The sequence below is a fragment of the Furipterus horrens genome, unplaced genomic scaffold (assembly GCF_987537825.1).
Source record: "Furipterus horrens unplaced genomic scaffold, mFurHor1.1.pri manual_scaffold_3, whole genome shotgun sequence".
In the NCBI taxonomy this organism is placed as follows: domain Eukaryota; kingdom Metazoa; phylum Chordata; class Mammalia; order Chiroptera; family Furipteridae; genus Furipterus; species Furipterus horrens.
Window position 1 is genome coordinate 156551240 of NW_028327173.1, and position 20435 is coordinate 156571674.

A 20435-nucleotide genomic window follows, 5' to 3' on the forward strand; every position below is an offset into this window, starting at 1 on the left:
TCCCAGCTGATAATCCTCCAAATGATCCCCATACCTATGATTCTGTTCCTATTCTGGTTTGCTTAGTTGAATTTTGTTTCTCTTTTTTAGATTCAGTTGTTGATAGTTGTGAGTTTGTTGTCATTTTAGTGTTTATAGTTTTGATATTCTTTTTCTTAAGTAAATCCCTTTGACATTTCATATAGTAACAGCTTGGTGATGATGAACTCCTTTAGCTTCACCTTGAATGGGAAGCACTTCATCTGTCCTTCCATTCCAAATGATAGCTTCGCTGGATAGAGTAATCTTGGTTGCAGGTTGCTTTTCATCACATTGAATACTGCCTGCCAGTCCCTTCCTGCCTGCAAAGTGTCCTCTGAGAAATCAGCTGATAGTCCTATAGGCACTGCTTTGTAGGCAACTCTCCGTCTCTCTCTTGCTGCCCGCAGGACTCTGTCTTTATCTTTCTTTCACCTTTGGCATCTCAATCATGATGCATCCTGGTGTGGTCCCCTCTGGGTCCAGTTCACCTGGGACCCTCTGTGCTTCCCGGACCTATATGCCCATCTCCTCCACAAAATTTGGGAAGTTTTCCTCATTTTTTTCAATTCTTGCTTCATCATTCTGCACTGGTTGACTGTTTTTTTCTTTCTTATGTTCCAAATCATTGATTTGAACCCCGGTTTCCTTCCCTTCACCATTGGTTTTGTGTGGATTTTCCTTCGTTTCACTTAGCATAGCCTTCACTTCTTCTCTTATGTGTTTGCCGTGCTCAAGCATATCTGTCAAGTCTGTGAGCGTCTTTCTCACCCGTGTTTTGAATTCTGCGTCTGTTAGGTTGTCTGTCTCCTCATCTGTTAGGTTGGCTATTTCCTCGTTGCTTAGTTCTCCCACTGGAACATTGATCCGTTTCCCCTTTTGGGCCATACTTGTCTGTCTCCTTATTCTGACAGGCTCCTGTGTTTGTTTGCCTCTGTGTCCCAGGTAGAGCTGTCACTCCTGTTATGTCATAAGGGGCGGAGCCTTAGGGCGACCTGTTTCACTACGTTGTAGTGCTGTATGTGGGGGAGGGATCCGAGAAGGAACAATGCCACCTTCCCATCACTCGCCCATTTTCCAGGCGCCTCTCCCACTTCCACACCAGACTGGTGCCCCTCTAGCTGCTGCCCTGGTCGTTGTTCCCCGAGTGGGTGGGTCTGCGGATGTTCTAGGACCATGGAGGCCCTTTAAACAAGCGAACTCTGCTGAGAGACCAGTAGTTTCTGCCTCTACCCCAACCCTCATTGGTTTGCACAGTCAGAAACAATGAGGCTTGATTTTCCCCAGTGCTGGTGAGGAGCTGGGAACGCTCCCCAGGTGTCTCTCCTGACTTTAAAACGTGTGACTGCACTTTCTGCCGGCCTGCCACTGCCACCAATGCTGCTGCCACCACACCATGTCCTCTCCGCCCTGGTTCCGCCTCTCCTACCTGTCTGGATGAGTATTTCTTCTTTATATCTTTGTTTGCTGGACTTCTATGAAGTTTGATTTTCTGGAAATCTGGTTGCTTCTAGTTTTGAGGCAGTTGTATTCCTTCTTAGTTGCGGAGAGAGACGCGGCGTGTCTGTCTACACCTCCATTTTGGCCGGAAGTCCCCATATGTTTCTGATACCTTTCAATCTGCTATCCTGGCACTGGAGCTCAGAGGGAGTTGGTCCAAGTAAGTCTGTATGTGGACCCTTTAAGAGGAAATGCCTGGGATTCCAGAAGTGTCTGTCTCCCACAGCCTCAGTCCCTGCTGGTTTTTATAGCCAGTAGTTATGGAGACTTATCTTCCTGGGACTGGCACCCTGGACTGGGGAGCCTGATGTGGGACTGGAATCCCTTGCTCCTGAGCTATTCCTCCTGATTTTTATCCATCACACGTGGGTGTGGGACCAGACCATTCTGTGTCTCTGCCCCACCTACCAGTCCCGATGTGGTTTCTTCAATTGTAGGACTTCCATGCAGCTCAATTTCTGATGGTTCTGAATGATGGTTGTTCTATAGTTTAGTTGTAATTTTTATGTGGTTGTGTGAGGAGGCAAGCCATGTTTATCTACACTGCCATCTTGAATAGAACTCAAAACTTTTAATTAATTTTAATGAAGTCCAGCCTGTCAGTTATTTCTTTCATGGGTCATTCTTTGATGTTATATTTAAAAATTCATCACCAAACCCCAAATCATCTAGGTTTTTGCTTGTGTTACCTTCTAGGAGTTTTATACTTTGGAATTTTACATTTAGGCCTGTGATCCATTTTGAGTGAATTTTTGTAAAAGTGTAAGGTCTTTGTTAGATGACTTTTTTTTGCACATGGATGGCCTGTTGTTCGATATTTTTCCCATTGTATTGCCTTTGTTCCTTTGTCAAAGATCAATTGACTAAATTTATGTGGATCTGTTTTGAGGTCCCGTTCTGTCTTGATTATTGTAGCTTTATCGTAAGTCTTGAGGTTGGGTAGTGTCAGTCCTCCACCTTTGTTCTTCTTTTGCAATATTGTATTGGCTAGTCTGGGTATTTTGCCTCTCCATATAAACTTCAGAATTAGTTTGTGGCTATCTACAAAGTAACTTGCTGGGACTTTAATTGGGGTTACATTGCTCTTCCCATACCGTCCTCAAAACTAACACTTCACAATCAGAAATCAGAGGAGAGTGGGGTATGACCAAAAAGCCAGGTTTATTAAGTGGGAAATGCAGAAATTCATTATTTCTTTTCTTGCATTGCAGATCCTGGGGTTAAGTTATTATAGCCTGAGCAGCAATAACTGCCCAGGGATTTTTTTTTTTTTTTTTAAGATTTGAATTTGCTGTAGGATCTCCTGCACTTTTAGCTCCATGCAATGTCAGCTACTGAGACTTCTTCTCAGAGCAATTGAGGAGAAACATCAATCTTTGAAACTGTAACTTGGTGCCATACCATTCCCATGCTTGCTTATTTGAGAATAATCTCACTGTCATTGAGAATAGAGTATTATTAGAATCAGTGTATATGAAAGAAAAGTCATTTTGGGGGAAACCATTGCTGATTTTGAGAGGAGAGCCTTTACATTTTCTTTTCAAAATTAAAACTTGTGTCTCAGATGTGGTCAAAGGTGAAAAGGTCAAGCCTATATTTGAGGAACCACCCAACCCCACAAATGTGGAAGTAAGTCTGCAGCAGATGAAAGCCAACGATCCTGGCCTCCAAGAAGTCAATCTCAACAACATTAAGGTATTTTATTATGACTGTTGTTGGTCATTTGATTTATCATGAGTTTAGAAAACTTAATGGAGATGACTGATTACCTGTTTGAAATCTTTTGAGTCACTAATTTTGAGGCAAGATATTAAAAAGAAGAAGCTGATTTATAAAAAGTGATTTTTACAATTCTTTGAAAACAACAACAGTAGTGTGTTAAACATAGTGTACTGGTTACCTATTGCTGAATAGCAAATTACTCCAAAACTTACAGACTTAAGAGAATAAACATTTATTATTTCACATAGCTTCTGATTTTCAGGAATCAGGGAGTGACTTAGCTGAGTAGTTGTGGCTCAGTGTTTCAAATGAAGCTGTAGTGAAGCTTTCAGCCAGGGCTGCAGTCATCTGAAAGGTTTGTCTGGGGCAGGAGGATCTACTTCCAAGATGGTGCACTTGTGCGACTGTTTATAGGAATCCTCAATTTCTTAGCACGTGGCCCAACCATAGGGCTGCCCAAGTGTCCTCACATTGTGACAGCTGGCTTCCCCCAAAGTGAGTGATCCAAGAAAAGGAGAATGGGCAGAAAGCCACAATGCATTTTATGACTTATTCTCTGAAGTCACACATTGTTGCTTCCACTTTATTCTGTTTGTCAGTAGGTCGTGTCACTCTCAAATGGAGGAGAGTGTGTGTGTGTGTCAGAGAGAGGGGCAGGGGGAGAACATTGTCTGACATTCATTTTGTTTATTATTCTTGGGCCAATTTCTAGCATTTAATACTAATAACTGGCTTTTATTAACCATTGACTATGTTCCAGGTTTTTTGCTAAATACTTAAAGTTCATTATCTCGTTTAACCCTTAGAGGGGCTTAAAGAGTTTAGGTTGCTCACAGTCACAGAACTAGTCTGCAGCACATGTCAACCTCTAGCTGTGCCACATATTGTCTCCCTCCCCAGGGGTCAGTACTGTGTTAAATGCTTTAGAAGAGGGAATAGGATTCATTTTGTCTATTCTGAAGCACTTATTATTAGGAGAAAAGAACTAAACAAGTAATTAAAACACGATGTGATAGGCTCCCAAACGTTATGGAATTGCAAATAAGAAAAACTGATCCTGCCTATGTGAGCCAATAAACAAAGAAGGTGATATTTTAGCTGGGTCTTAAAAGAAGAAAGGACAAAGAAATTTCCAGGCAAAGGCAAAAGCATATATAATGTTATGGAGGAGAGAAAGACCATGATATATTTTTTAAAATAACAAACAGTTCATTCTGGTTAGACTATAGAGAATGAGAGAGAAGAGGAGAATATTGTGTGTGCATAATTTCTTGGTTAGTAAACAGAAAGGCTATGCCAGAATGTCATGTTGGGTTACATTCCTTTACTGGACACTGTGTTGCTATTGGCTAGCGATGGCTTCGTTGCTGGAAGATGGGTGATAAATGTCTTTTAGAAAGAATATCTGTCATACAATTAGTCATCTAAATATATAAATTACTTAAAAACTATGGGTCCTTAACTTGGGGTAATGGTGCTGCTGATTGGTTTATAAGCTCTCTGTATCTTCCTCATCTTAGAACATTCCAATTCCAACCCTCAAGGAGTTTGCAAAAGCTCTGGAGACCAACACTCATGTAAAGAAGTTCAGCCTGGCTGCAACCCGCAGCAATGACCCTGTGGCAACTGTGAGTAAAATTCTTAGAAATATAACATGAAAAGACTAAATTCATTAAAAAAACTTTAATTTGTTTTATTAACAATTTTTAGTCTGGTGAATTTATTTTCTACACAGTTAATAAACAAAATTAGTTATAATGAGATAACAAAACAGAACCCAGTTGTTAGGCACTTTGAATTAAGTAGAATTTTGTAGTCATACACTTTTAAGAGAAAGAAACAGGATTAGATTAGGCATTTAGCTAAATAAATATTTGGATTTTGTTCTGGGCTTAGTACAAATTTTCTAAACATTTGCATCTGTAATAATGTTCTGTCACAATCAATAGATAGTATAAGACCCCAAACCCTACAGGAACTTGGCACATAAAAAAATATTAAAGTCACCCTGACCACTGTGGCTCAGTGGGTTGGGCATCGTCTGGCAAAATGAAAGGTACCCAGTTTGACTCCCCATCAGGGCACATGTCTAGGGTGCAGGTCCCTGCTCAGGGCACATAGTACAAGAGGAAACCAATTGGTGTTTCTCTTTCATATTGATATTTCTCTCCCTTTCTTTCTCCCTCCCTTGCCCTCTGTCTACAAAAATAAATAAATGCAATCTTTTAAAATAATAATAATAAAGTAACATGTCTTTTGGAAGACCTAAAAGACCATTAAAAATAGATAGTATGAAGGTTATGGTGCTGGCATATGGTAGATGTTTGAAAAGCACTTGCTAAATTGAAGAATGAGCACGCCCTCCAGCCTCTCAGCAATAAAGAATATTTCCACGATTACATAAGCACTTGTGTAAAAGAGGAACTAGGCTATAAAATTGATGTTTTCACCAGCAATTATTATATATCTAAATTTGTAAGTTGAAAGCAGTTTTGAATTTGAAACCTATCATCAAATTAGAAAAAAAGCACAGCTAGATCATTGGTAAGCTGAAATTAACAATTTAAGGATTCTTAAATATATGATTTTGCATAATCTCTGCCTTTTGGTAGATTTGTTTTCAATGAAACAAAAATATTCACAGTGCATTTTGTGTGTAAGTGACTAAAGGGGTGAATAAAGAAATGATTTGTCACTCCTATTTAATATATTATTTAGAGTAAAATGGCAGGGATGGGAATAGTTTATAATTCATTGTCAATATTACTAGTAAATAAGCCACTTTAGGTTAAAATAAGTTTAAAATAAAAGATTTTATTTATTTATTTTTAGAGAGAGATTTTATTTATTTATTTTTAGAGAGAGGAGAAGGGAGGTAGAAGGAGAGGGACAGAAACATCAATGTGTGGTTGCCTCCTGCATGCCCCCAACTGGGGACCTGGCCTGCAACCCGGGCATGTGCCCTGACTGGGAATCGAACCGGTGACCCTGTGGTTTGCAGGCCAGCACTCAATCCACTGAGCCACACCAACCAGTTTAAAAAAAAAACAAAAAAAACTTTCTAAGTGAACTAACTATATTCCAAATATAATAATCTTTTTGATACTGTTTTTAGTGCAAGACTATGTGTTGACTGCATACTGTGCAACAAGCACACCATACAGTTGTGAGGAAGAACTGCTGTCCTTCAGGGTGTGAAGGGAAAAGCCACTTTGGGCTTTATGCCAATATGGCCCAGCTCTCACCTGGATGCCCCCAGATCATTCCCCTTGCAGCAATGCCATTGCCAGGAAGGAACCTTTCTGTAGGTTGAAAATTGCTTCATTACCCCACAGACAACAGAGATCTTCAGACTGTGTTTAAGAGCTTCAAGACACTTTTCTGTGTAAGATTCAAAAGCTGATTCAACGAGGCACTGGAGGGGTCACTGTGAATATAGACAAACTTAAGTGTATCTGAGATTGCATTATCCCCATTTTACAGATGAGACAACTGAGGCTCAGAGAGGTTGAGTAATAGTTTAGATTACACAGCATGTGGTCAAGTCAGGAAGTGAATTTGAGTGATCTATGATCAAGTTTAGTTCACCATGTGCCAAGTACTTCCATATAACCACATCTATAGAAGTGAATATTAACAGAACTTGCCCTTACTGAATGCCAGTGTAAAGAAAATGCCCAAATATGTAAAAAATGCTCTTATTAACAAGGATGCTGCAGAAAAATCAAGAGTTTAGTATAGTACTGTCCAATAGAAATAAAATGACAGCCACAAATGTAAGCCACATATAATTTTAATTTTCTAGTACCACATTAAAAAAAGAAAAAGCAGTAAGTGAAGTTAATTTTAACTTTAATAATATATTTTATTTAATATATCCAAAATATTATTTCAAAATGTAAGTTGAAAATATGAGGTATTTTACCTTATTATTTTCATATACATCTTTGAAATCCAGTGTGTGTTTTACATTTACAGCATGTCTCAATCCAGACCAACCATTTTTCAAGGGCTGCATAGCCACATGTGTCTGGTGGCTATCATTTGGATGACACAGATTTAGACAGCGCAGGTAGCTCCAGTATTTTATAGTACTGAAAAGTACAGAAAGCAAAACTGTGACAGGACAGGGGACCTGGCCCCGAGTGGGTCTGCCTAGGACCAGCCGGTAGTGTGTGGGTTCTTGACTTTGTGTAGGAAAGGTTTCACAACACAAATCCAGGTGACTGGGACAGTATGTTTATTAAAGCTGGGGACAGTGAAACAAAGAAGGGCCTCGTGTAGGGGAAGCAACAGGAGAGCCTAGGCTGGGCTGCCTTAGCTCACTGGGAAGTCAGAGTAAAGGGGGCTTTGGGGACAGGTTCAGGGGATTAGCCTGGGATGAGCTGCTGCTGCTGCCCCATTTCTCCCCTGGTTGCAAGTCTCTGGGGACCCATAGGGTGTAGGAGATGCCATGCCTGTGGGGGAAGAAGTGAGAGAAGAAGACAGGAAAGGGAATGGCATGGGCTGCTCCCCAGAGGGAGAGAACACACTGGGTCCATTTTCTTGAGGCTTTTATCTCTTGCAGGTGGAAAAGGGGAGGTCTCAGGGGAGGGTCTCAGCAGAATATTCATCAGTTTTCCAGGTGTGCTCTTTCAAGGTCACAGTCTCCATTGATTGGTTAGTCCCAGGGCAGGGGGTCATTAGTCATTGCAATTGGTTCTGGTGTTGCCCACTTGGTGTTGCTGCTTTTCTGGGCCTGGGGCTGATGTTATCTCTAGGAAGATGACTTCTGTATCTGGCTGTAAATTGCTCAGCCAGTTTGTTCAGCTATCTGTCTCAGTTTCCCTGTTCTACTTGCCAAGGAATGTTACTACTTTCTACTCTCCTGCCTCAAAACCTTCTCTTTAAAAATGTATTTTTACTCTAATTATTTCTATAACATTTAAGAAATCTAGTCTTTGTTTTACTAATGTTATCATCCCCAGCATATGGAATAGATGCTCAAATATTTGCTGAACTGAAATGAACTTGGGCCTAAAGCCCAGGGTTATGTTTGGCTGGGTCTCCCCTCTTTTGTTCAGTATGAGAAAAGTGTTTTCTCAAGTTTAAAAGAAATTGGCAAGGTCTAGTTGCTTGCCAGGAAGCCCTGAAGCTTTTTATATATAAAGGCCTAATTGCTCTGACATCTTGTTATTCTAATATTGAAAGAAAATCCCAGAGCTTGAAGTGTCCATAAGGAAAGGCCTGATGCATTCCCTTCTGGTGCTCTAATTAAAATGTGTACATTTAATTCTAATTAAAACCTAGTGCTGAATAAGTGCACTTTAATTTACATGGTATATACAATAATGACAGTCCAAATCTTTGAACTTTCTTTTTAGTTCAAGCAAGTGCTTGGCTAATACACAGGATTATTTTTCTAGTCCAGTGGTTCTCAACTCAGGGCAGGTTGCCCTCCAGGAGACATTTGGCAGTGTCTGGAGAATTTTTGGTTGTCATTCTGGGAGGGGTACTGTTGACATTTAGTGGGTCTCAGAGACTGCTAAACCTTCTACACCCTACAACAAAAAATTCCCTGCCTCAAATGTCAATAGTACAGAACCTGAGAAACCCAAGTTGGATTCCTTCTCCTCTTTCTTCTTGTTTTTTTTTCCTCCAAAAAAAAAAAAAAAAGTAAATAGTTTAGAAGTTCCTCGTTCTGTTCTCCAGAGCAATTGCTGTCAGTTTGTTTTTCATTCTTCCAGTTGTTGTCTCTATGACCTTAATTAAAGTGTCTGTCAGTCCTGGCTGAATATTAGTCATCTGGAGAGCTTTTCAAAAATGCAGCTATTCAGGCCACCAGATTCTGATTTCATTCATCTGGGGTGGGGCCCAAGCATTGGCATATGTTTTAGGCTTCCAGGTCATTCTAATAAGCAGTCAGGGTAAAAAACACTGATGTACGTATGTTTTTATTTTTATTTACCATCTTAGATAATTTTTGATCCTCCATTAGAAAAGAGGAGGGCATTTCTGAACTCAATTTACCTTCCATCCCTCCTTTCTCTTCTATTACCGAATTGTAGTTATTCTATTATTTTCACACATTTGAGCATTATACATTTTATGTCATTATATTTTGCGTTTTATATATATAGATTGACTCCAGAATTTAGAACATCACTAGCATTTACAATTATCAGGCCGTATTAAAGATACACATATACAGTAGTACCTCGGTACTCATCAATTCATTCCAGAACTCGTGACAAGTGCCAAAACCTATGAGTGGTGAGCAAGCGACGAGTGATGAAGCATTTTCTCTTGCGGGGCATCATAGTGACTCGTACGAGTTCTAGCAAGTGTGACGAGTCCCGAGCAAATACCATGTGCTGAAACATTTTTTCTTGCCCCATGCAATGAGCCTTGGGTTTGACAAGGTCTAAGGCTGACGAGTACGGAGTTATGACTGTATTCAGTTTCCAAGGGCCTTGAAATCAAGTAACTAATGTTTATCTGATTCTTCTTTCCATGTAACTTACTTTTTCTTGCTAGAAACTTTTAGGACTCTTTTCCCTTGGAGTTCTGAAATGCCACTTATACTCTTTTTATTCATTCTTCTGAGCCTTAGTGGGTTCTTTCAGATAAAGACTTGTAGCTTTCTTCAACTCTGGGAAATTGTTTGCTATTACTTTATAGTTTCTTCCGTTCTCTTACCTTTTTTGTTGTTGTCCCTGTGAAACTCCTATTGGATGAATGCTGTCCTTCTCTTAACACTTCCTAACGTTAATCTCTAATAACACTGCTTTCATTCATGATGTTGGTTTTCCTAACATGTCTGGCCATCACAGGTTGCCCAGACATAGTTCTGAGTGGAGAACAAGTTTGATTTGTATAAACCAGGATCATTTCCTCTCAAGTTGTATAGATCTCATTCACCACATGACAGGCTGTGTATTTTATTAATTTTGATTCTGCCCTCCTCAAATATCAGCTCCCTAGGATAGAAATTTTTGTTTTCTCTATTGCTGGAACATAGTAGAACACCGATAAATAGTCTTTTTCTGAATGGGTGGATAGATGGACAGATGAATGAGTGCTTTTGTAAGCAGGCAGGTGAATTGACCAGCAACCTCCTCTGTAGTGAGTATATGAGGAGCTGGCAGGCAGCCAGGGGTCCCCCACAACTGCTGCAGTTAGGAGGGCTTCAGTCAGAGAGAAGAGATTTCAGTATATTTCATTCCTGGGCAACAGCTGCCTCTCCCCTCCTGTCATCCACGCTGTATCTGGTGATGGTCTGGAGGTGCCTCAGTTTCTGCACTGCGTCTCTCTCAGGTCCTAGCGCCCCCACTAGAGGCTCTTTCTAGGAGATTTTTCACTGATAGATGTGCCAGCAGGCACTCTTTTCCCAGGGAAGCCACAGAGAGGGATGGTGTGCTCCCCACCTGCCCTAGTTGTTCCATCTGTTCCTAAGACAGTGCTTGAATGAAACGGAACTTACTCTGGCAGCTTTGTGCTAATTTCTTCAGCAGTCTATTTTCTGTATTTTAGCAATTGCTCAAGATAATGGCCCTCTTTTTTGTTTTCTTGCACTGTGAGAGTTTCAGTTGCTTAAAAATTATATATTTTCCTCATGAAGTGGAAACTGGGAGTGAGGGGAACAAGCAGATGCATGTGTGCAGTCTGCGGGCTTGAACTAGGAGTCTCTGGGGGGTTGCCACTCTGAGTGATGACTTTGTTCCAAAGTTATCTTTGAGGGGTTCTGACTTCTGGATGACCTGAAATAATATGACTAAATTAGTAGTGTCTAAATGCTGGCCAGTGGTAAAGTTTTTTTTTTAGCCTAGTCATACTGTAAGACCAAAATAAAATAATTCTGAAATTACGTCCTTTGCACGTATTTCTTAACGTAAAAATGCCATTTCTCAAAAAAAAAAAAAAAAAAAAGCCAATAATGGTAACAGATGGCAGTGATTTTTTAAAGAATGTCCTTACTTAACAAAGCAAAGTTGGTAATTCTGTATCAGTATCTTTCTTTTTCTTTCTTTTTTTTTTTTTTTAAGTTTTACAGACATGTAAAATTCATATATTTGGGCTGCTAGGCTAAACAATTTTTGAGTTGTAAATTATTATCTTTGTTACTTGGAGGTGAAAGTATGATTTAACTAAATTTTCAGTACTATAAGAGATACTTATTTAATTTGGGGGTGGATAGTTCAGGAAATAACTCTTTAGAAATCCTGATGATTATTATTATTGTTATTTTGCATAATAAGGCTTTTGCAGATATGCTGAAAGTAAACAAGACCTTGAAAAGTCTAAACATAGAGTCCAATTTTATAACTGGAACTGGGATCCTGGCCCTGGTAGAGGCACTAAGAGAAAATGACACCTTGACAGAAATCAAGATTGACAACCAGGTAAGCTGACTCACAGTGTGCATGTGCAAGGAATGCCGTAATGGAGCGAGCTAAAAGACAAAGCTACATCACATTTGATGTTCTGGCTTTCCTATGAATTGTAACAGCTGGTGGCCGGTGGGGTAAGTGGGGAAAGCATGTTAATAATTAAGCAATGCACAGTGGGACAGCCTGAGACATAAAGAGCCAGCGAGCCTGCAGCCCTGGGCTAGTCAGGCACTTGAGGAGGAGGTGAGGTGGGGGTAGAGGTGTGACAGCTGCTTTGTCCAGCCATCATCATTGTTGCCTCTTAGGAATCAACTCATTCCTGTCCCAGCCTTACTGTTGCCTGTCACTGGGACTATGGCCACTCCCAGAGACAGACTTCTTGTCCCTGGATGGAGGTTGCCAGAGCTGAAAGAAAGAGCACACCAGGTTTTTGCAGTCTAGTGCCGGCCACTGAGCCCATTTAAAAGCATTCGGGCTCTGGAAGAGGGTCTGGGGTAGGTAGCATCAGGCCTCATGCACAGTGCAGTCACAATCTCAGCTCTGTTGCTACATTTCTTGGGTTCCCATCACCAGCCTAAGCAAGCTGCTTTTCCCTGGAGCAACCACTTCCTGTCCCCTAAATACCTCTTTCCCAGCATCCGCCTGCAGTGCCTCCAGACTTGTTCTGCTGGCTTCAGCTGACATCAAGTCTCAGTTCTCAGCATGACACTGTGCCCTGCCCCTTTGGCTACAGGGAAGTGTCTGCAGTGGAAATCGGTGAATCTGAGGGATCTAGACACTGTATAGTAGGAGGAAAGGGCCCTGGAATGTAACTAAAAGAGGAGAGAGCAAAGAAACTTTCACTGTGAGCAGTCCTCTGTGGGTTAGTGGGAGGGACAGTGGGGAAAGCACCAGCTGAGAGTGTCCCCTGATGTCTGGAAAATTGCCTGGTCTAGACCCTGAAAGATCTGAGAAAGCCTGAGGGTTCTACCCTGGCCTTTTACCTAAGCCTGGAGACCCAAAACAAGTCCCGTGGGCAGCTCTACTTTCGCTTTTTGCTAACCAGGACACAGGGACTGTTCGGTCTCTCCTCCTGAGGCTTGTCACCAGGGGAGCAGGGGAGCAGGGGAACCCAACCAGGAGACAGGCAGCCTTCCTCACTCTCCCCAGAAGGGATGAATCACCAGAACAGCTTTCCAGATGCAGAGGTGTGGAGGGGAGCACAGGGGGTTGACTATACACATTCAGGGGAAGCTAGATGCTGTGTATCTTGGTTTGTGTCCAGCTGCTAGTAAATTTATAAAAAGCTATCAGGGAGTGGGAGAGCAGGAAAACAAGTTAGAGAAAAATATGAAAAGGAAAAGAAATGTTGGCTCAGGGCTATTTATCGAATAGATTCGGGTTAGGAAGAAGTTGAGGGCTCTTAGTAAATATTCCCAGGAGATGTAAGACAGAAGTGGACACTTTATTCCACAGAATATTTAACTTTTAGTGTTGATTTAGGCCATAGTGAAACCTTATGTCTGAAATAATATAACAGATACTCTGTTTCTAGTTCCTTGTAAAATACTATCTAGTTAGGGTTGCCAGATAAAATATAGTTAAACTTGAATTCCAGATAAGCAATAATTAATTTTTAGTATACGTATGTCCCATAAAATATTTGGAACATACGTCTATATACTAAAACATTATTTGGTATTTATTGAGATTCAGATTTAACTGGGTATCCTGTAATTTTTTTTTTTTTTTTTTTGGTATCCTGTAATTTTATTTGCTAAATCTGACAACCTTATACATAGTTAATGAGCTGAAATCCTGAAAATGCAGAATAGAGCAGCTTTTTATAATGCATGTGAAGAAGATCCTGAAGTACAAAGTCTCAAATCCCCTCCCAGGCAGCCACCTCTTCACCCTTCTTTAGTCATCTAGGAATGGCTTTGTGTAATTGTTCAACTTCAGCCCCCCAATATGCCTCTGAAATGGTATCTCATTACTCATAAGGAGGAAGAGGATTAAGTCCTAGAACTGGAAAATTCTTTGCTTCTAAGAATGAGGTAATTCAGAGTCGAAACTTGATTTCCACCCAGAGTTTCGTTCATTGTCTCATAGATTGTCACAAGTCCTCCTCGGTTTCCTCATGTGTCTAACGAAGGGTTTGAAATAAACAAGTCTCTAAGACAGTTTCCTTAGACAGGGGCAGCAGCTGAGACCCATTCAGTATCATTGCAGCAGGCACCTGCACCAGAATGAAGGCCTGCTGAGAGCCTACCCTGTGTGCCCTGTGAGAAGAGCAAGTGGTGATGCATATTCATGACTAAATAAATTTGAGTAGGGAAAAGAGGTTATTTAAAGAAAAACAGAAGGTGGTCTTAAGAAACGTATGCTTAAACTTCTGTTTCTTTTTTCTTTGTATTTAGTGACTTAAAAAAAAGAAACATACTATCCCAATTATAAGAAATTTTGGTGCCCATTTGGTGCCCTGGGTTTATGTATCACAAAAGACCTCAAATCAAAAAAAGAAAAAAGATTCACACTGAGAAAGAAAGGTGCCCTAAGTTATATTACTTTCTCCCCTTCTGTTATATGCCCCCCAATATACTTTCCTTCAGCTCCTTTATATCACTATCAGCACGCCATCCTCCAATTTACCCAAGTGCAGGACTCCAGAAGCTTGAGGTTTGCGAGGGGAAGTAAAGAGACTGTTCTGTCCTCCCTCTCAGTCAGTGCACCATGAGCTCCTGCTGCCGTAGGATAGCACCACTTTGGTCCAGTCCAGGGTCATAAGCCAGAACTCTGGCAGCCCCGACCTTAGCTTGGGTCTTAATCCTTTATGCAGTTCCATTGTGTGAAAGTGTGTCATGACTTACTCGTGAAACTATGAGGTCAGTATCTCTTGCTTTTTGCTGCCTCTCCCTCCCATAGACCTGCATTGCTTAGGACGCTAATCTCTACCCTGTGCATTCCCAAACCTGTTGTTTTACTAGAAGTACCACATTCTGTTAATATCTTGGTTAGAGACTCATTTGACAGGTTGTTGGATGAAAAGAAATGTGAAGAGCAAAGAGTTAAGCCCTAGAACTTTCCTAGACACAAAACTTTCTCCATCAACTTTTCTCCTTTGTCTACTCCATACTTAAATCTTCTGAATTTCAAAGGTGTATTATTTTAAAATATAAAGCAATCCAATTGCATGATACTGGTACAGAAATAGACTGGCAGAGTAATTGAACCCAGAAACATTCAAGTATACCTGAGAATTTTGCAGCGAAACGTTATTTCAAATCACAGAGGGAAAAAATTAAGTAAAAGGTGGTGGGAAAATTTGCTAGCATTTTGGAACAAAATAAAGTTTGTACTCTATTTTAATTCTTATACTAAAACTCATTTCAGATGAAATAAAGATTTAACTATTACAATATGCAAAATCATAAAACAAGTGGAAAAATATCAGGAATAGAGACTTTCTAAACATGACATAAAATCTAGATTGATAAATTTGACCATATGAAAGGGAAATAAAGGTCTTTATAGTAGAAAGAAAGACAAACTGAGCAAAGTATTTTCAGCAAACCTGACAAAGGGCTAATTTCCTAATATATAAGAAATTTACGAATCAATTTTAAAAAAACCCAGGAACTGTAACCTGGGAGAGAGAAAAAAATAGGCAAATGACAGATTAGTAGTTTCAAAGAAGAGAAACACAAATGCATGAGAAAAGTAATTGTTCTTATTCATAATTTGAAAAAAGCAAATTAAAGCTATTAAATATATACAAGTGAAATATTAGTTTCACCTGTTGTATTGACAAAGATGAAAAGATTAGTAATACACTGTGCTGGTTAGGGTAGGGGAAACAGCAACTCTTAAATCCTATTAGCAGTTGTAAAAGTTGTCATAACCTTGAGGGTAAATTAGTAATATATCAAAAATTAAAACATGCTTACTTTTGGACCCAGCTAAAATTTGCCTTCCAGGCACACTTGCAGAAACGTGCCAGGGTATACAGTGTGCGCAAGAGAAGATCCCTGCAGCATGGTTTGGAATAGTAGAACTGGAAGGCAATGTAACACTCAGTCATTAGGACCTGGCTACATAAATTGTGATTCATTACTATAATGGAATGCTGTGCTGCTGTTGGATGAGGTAAACATACCTTTGCCTACATGAGAAGGTGTCATTAATGTTAAGTGAAAAATAAAAACATGTTTTCAGAACAATATGCTAGTAGAATCCATTTCTGTGAAAAGTGCAGACGTACATGAGATTACATAGACATGTGAATGAGTAGAAAAATGTTTAAAAGACTACATACTACATACTAAACTGGCTTTCTCTGTGGGGAATGGGAATATTAGGGGAAGGGAGCTTTTACATTTTATACACTGCTTTTGTTTTTTCTAAATAAGCCTTTACTTTTTACTCAAAAATATTTAATGTATATATTATGAAAAAATCTACTGTGTCCCTTAAATTTAAATTCTTATTTTTACATGTCACCATTTAAAAAAATCTACTTTTAATGTTTGTATTATTCTGTGTCTCAACTTAAAAGACAAATAAAATACTGCTTTTCAGAAATATAAAAACTTGGGGATTTTTCTGTAGCCCAATAATCCCTTTGGTGTTTGAGAATTCACCTGGCTAGGGTTCAGGGATCTCCTAGTGAGACTCTACTGAGAGAGAATGATCCATTGGTTGATAATCTTTAATTACTTTTGGAGATGGATACCAGAATAGAAAATTCATTAATTGTATTGATTGCTATAAGACAGTTTCACTATTTAAAAACAGCTATTTAAACCACAGATACTGGGGGTAAATTGCACACACTAAATATTAGTTTTGCTTTAATTTTACATCTGGAATCATCTTTTCTTTCATAAATAATTGGCTTAAACTTCTCAGGTTAGCATGCCAGGAGATTTATCTGTCTGTTGGGTTTTGCTCCTAGGCAAGGAGCAGAGGAGTATATGGAAGAAAATATCTCAAGCGACTTGCCCCATTCAGTTGGAGATATTTGCTTTTTTAGTCCAACAAGTAGCCGTGCATCTTCCTCTCACAAGTAACTGTTTCCTCTTTCTTCTTGTCATCCTATGTATGCATCTGCACCTGCAACCAGAGACAGCAGTTGGGGACAGCTGTAGAGATGGAAATTGCCCAGATGCTCGAGGAGAATTCAAGAATCCTCAAATTTGGATATCAGTTTACCAAGCAAGGGCCACGAACAAGGGTGGCAGCTGCCATCACAAAGAATAATGACCTGGGTAATGCAGCCAGAATACGTGCTGTTAGCAGTTAGAAACGCGTGATGATCATTCATTTCTCCACATCAGATAGAACATCTCTCCGTTCCACTGCCATTTAGTGCCAGCCCTTCATCAGAGGCACACTATTTCCTGGTCATGGGAATCCTCCTCATCTTCAGTGTTTAAGTTTTATTGTAGCATTGTCTCAAGAGCTGTTTGTTCTGTTTTCCAGACAGCCTGTGATTTTTGCTTCGTTTCCTTTATGTATTTGCTTCTCCTTTACTTATTTATTACATGTAATCACCCTCTGTTGTTATTACACCAGAAGATGGGTGGACATAATGACATGGAAATTCCCAGTTCACTTATGTTTGAGTCCTGACTGTACCTTGTACATGAGTTTAAATATGGTTACGTCTGACACTTTGGTAATTTATATGTGGGATGAATTAATGGAACTATGATATGAAGGTAAACTCAGTAGCTTTTCCAGTTAGTCTCTCCTTAATCTTTCCTGCTGTCTACTCTTTGCTGAGAATCTGTGGCTTTTCTTCTGTTAGAATGAGGTGGGGCATGTCCTAGTCAACCACAGTACAGAAGAATGGGGCAGATTGGGAAGGCTTGATCTGGGGACATCCCAGCCACCTGAAGCAGCATGGCAAAGGGACATCCAGGTGCAGATAGTCTATTTGGCAAGCAGTCAGCCAATAGCAAGCTTCAGTTACCAGTTTGAGGTTTAGGGCCAGAGTGCCAGACCTTGGACAGGGGAACTGGGCTCACTGTTCCACCAAGTGTAGTGCTGGCCATGGGGAGGATTCTGATAGTGGACAAGAAAGAAGCTTAAGATAGACGGGGACAGATAAAGGTTAGTGTCCAGTTCCCTGCCCACACATGCTTAGCCAAGACCCTGAGGCCTAACCAAGGTGCAGTGTGTGACATCTAGAGGCTGGCTAGGCATATGGCAGTTCTTGCCTTCAGGGTGCAGAGAGTGAGGCTGAGGAAGCATCCTAGCAAACAGGTCTTTGGGGAACGGTGGAAGCAGCAGTCAGAAAGCATCTAGGAAAAGCAGAGGGGGTCCATAGCCGAACAACTTGGAGACCAAAGTCAACAGACACAAGAGATTTGAAGTAAATGGAGAGACAATCCTGTGGGCTACACCTTTGGCTGAATTTTCTGCAGCCTAGGCAGGACTAGGCTGGACCATTTGAAGATGAGAGTTGGGGCAAGACCACAGCCAGGACACCATTTTGGCCAAATTTGGGAAGCCTTCCTCCTGCCTACCAGCAGAGCCTGCAGGTGGGGAAGTGAGATAGGGGAGAAGAGGGTTGCAGAAACTGGGAATGGGCAGCCAGGCAACTTCCAATCTCAGTTTGCTTGCCATCTGAATCACACCTTCCTTGGAGGCTTTCTTACGATATTTTATTTAAAACAAGTTTAGAAACTTTGAACTTCTGACAGCAGATCTTCTTGGTCTTCAAGCTATAATCAGAATTAATAGATTGTGAATGTGTTATCTTGGGGCATTAGTTAAAGCCAATTGGTTGCACAGAAGCTGAGAAGAGGGGCTGTGGGTAAATGACCAAGAAATTATTTAGAAGGTCATTGCATTGTGGATCAGTTCTGGACCTTCTCCATAGAAATGGGAAAGTTCTAACATTCAAATTCTGAACTTTCAGACATAGCTTTATGTAAATGCAAATCTCACAAGACACTTATTATTCTATCATTGAGAATGGTAATTCTGTGGGTAATTGAATATTGAAATTTAAGATAACTATATCTTCAAGTGTATGGCATTGTTTTTCTGTGTGATTAATGTTGTTTATCTGAAGTTTAAGTATTCCTTCACTTTGCCTTTTTAACCTTTATTTCTTTTTTACCTAGTTCGTAAAAAGCGAGTTGAAGGAGACCGAAGGTAAAGTTCTACAAGAGGTGAAGCTTCACCATGGCAGCCATTTAAAAGCGAACAAAAGCTCTTCTCCTTCCCCTTCGGGACTATTTTATCAAAGGTTGTTCATTTTCGTTAACCACACCACTAATAATTTAATGTGATTCTTTTTTAGCACTCCTTATTTATCTTGGATTTTTTAATATATACAGTTGTTTTATTTGCTCATGGCCACCTCTGGCACCTTGCACCTGTGGATATTTGCAGATCTTTAGTGGATGACAACAGTCGAAAATGATTTAACCACTTTCATATTGGGTTGTCTTACTTTGTTAACTTTTTTTAACCACTGAAAGGAATTTAGTATGTAAGTGTGTTTGTGACTGTGATTGTGATAGAGGCCTATCTCTGTTTACATGCATGGCTTTGAGTTAGGCTAAATACATCAGAAGTATTCTGCTGACCACATAAGAAGTTAGTATTGCCAATCTTCCACTGGATGAGAAAATGTGACCCAATTTAGCACAAAGTCTCTCTTAGTTCCAGAAATATCACTAAGTGCACATGCCCCCATTGATCAGAGATCAGTGGTGTCGTCTTCATAAAAACAAGACAGCATTATGATACTTCAACACAGCCTTACTAAATAAGTAAAATGATTATTAACCCACAAATATAGCTTCCAGCCAGACGCACAGATAGCAGAATGAACTGGCACACCTACCTTTACTGATTACTCAACATAAATTCAATTTTTAACATGACTCTCTGATGGGTAACTTTTCACAAAGCTGTTTTAAAGTTTTCCAGACATGATGGTATATTTTTAAATTTTAGTAAGAGGGAGGCTTTTAAAACAGTACACACCCAAATAAAACAATAGTAATTACACCTTAATCAAGGTTGTCTGATACACATGACTGCATTATGTTGGCAAATTTTAGAAGCATTTATTGCTTTCTCTTTAGTGTAGCAAGATTGCAAGATGAAATATGAACATTCAAGTTAATTATACAGATTTTTGTCTACGTGGCATGATCCATTCTGACATTTGCAAATGTCAGGGAAAAAGGTGAATTATCACTTACCCAGATGTTTGTCATCTCAAGAAGGAAAGCTTTGAAAGCACAGCTGAGATGATTGCATGACAGTAAGCACTAATCTTCTAACCCAGCACTGCAACTTGCCTTGCTGAACTAAGGAAACAAGCCTTTGATAACTCAGTGCCCCCGGCTGTAGTTGCTGGCACTCTGACTGGTAGTTTACTTCCTTCTCACCTGCCTCCCAGCTTATTCTCTTTTTCTTCTCTGTAATTCTGAGCCTTGTTAAGTGGCATCCGTTGTGCTGGTAACACCTGGAGCTAAAGTGGTTGCTGATTCTGGGAGAAGGTGGGTCCAATCCAGGATTTGTTTAATTGAGTGTTCCTGAGTTGCTTGAGAGCAGTAAAACCAGTTAATATAAAATAATTCATATATTATTCTAGTTAGTCTATAAAGCACATGGAAACCGTTTAGGACAGATAGCCTTTATAAAATTAGACATTTACCTGTATTTTAAGTACTCACATTGGTAGCTCTAAAATCCTTTAAAACATCCTATTTTCTTAAGAATATTTTACATTTTTTAAGGGAGTAATGAGCAGAACATGTTGAATTTTTAGAACCCCAGGAAGTCTTTAGTTTTTCACTACATCTCCCTATCTATATATAA

At 39.9% G+C, this 20435-nt stretch overlaps 1 protein-coding gene across 2 annotated transcripts in view; it reads left to right on the forward strand.

Moving 5' to 3' along the window:
* Nucleotides 1–20435, forward strand: part of TMOD2 (tropomodulin 2) — a 48506-nt gene extending 28071 nt beyond the window's left edge. For both annotated transcript variants that reach the window (XM_090271999.1, XM_090272000.1), the window contains exons 6-10: nt 3083–3213; nt 4761–4868; nt 11478–11621; nt 16711–16855; nt 18722–20435. In XM_090271999.1, coding sequence (XP_090128125.1) covers nt 3083–3213; nt 4761–4868; nt 11478–11621; nt 16711–16855; nt 18722–18756 — 563 coding nt within the window. In that variant the 3' untranslated portion in view covers nt 18757–20435. The remainder of the gene's footprint in view (nt 1–3082; nt 3214–4760; nt 4869–11477; nt 11622–16710; nt 16856–18721) is intronic.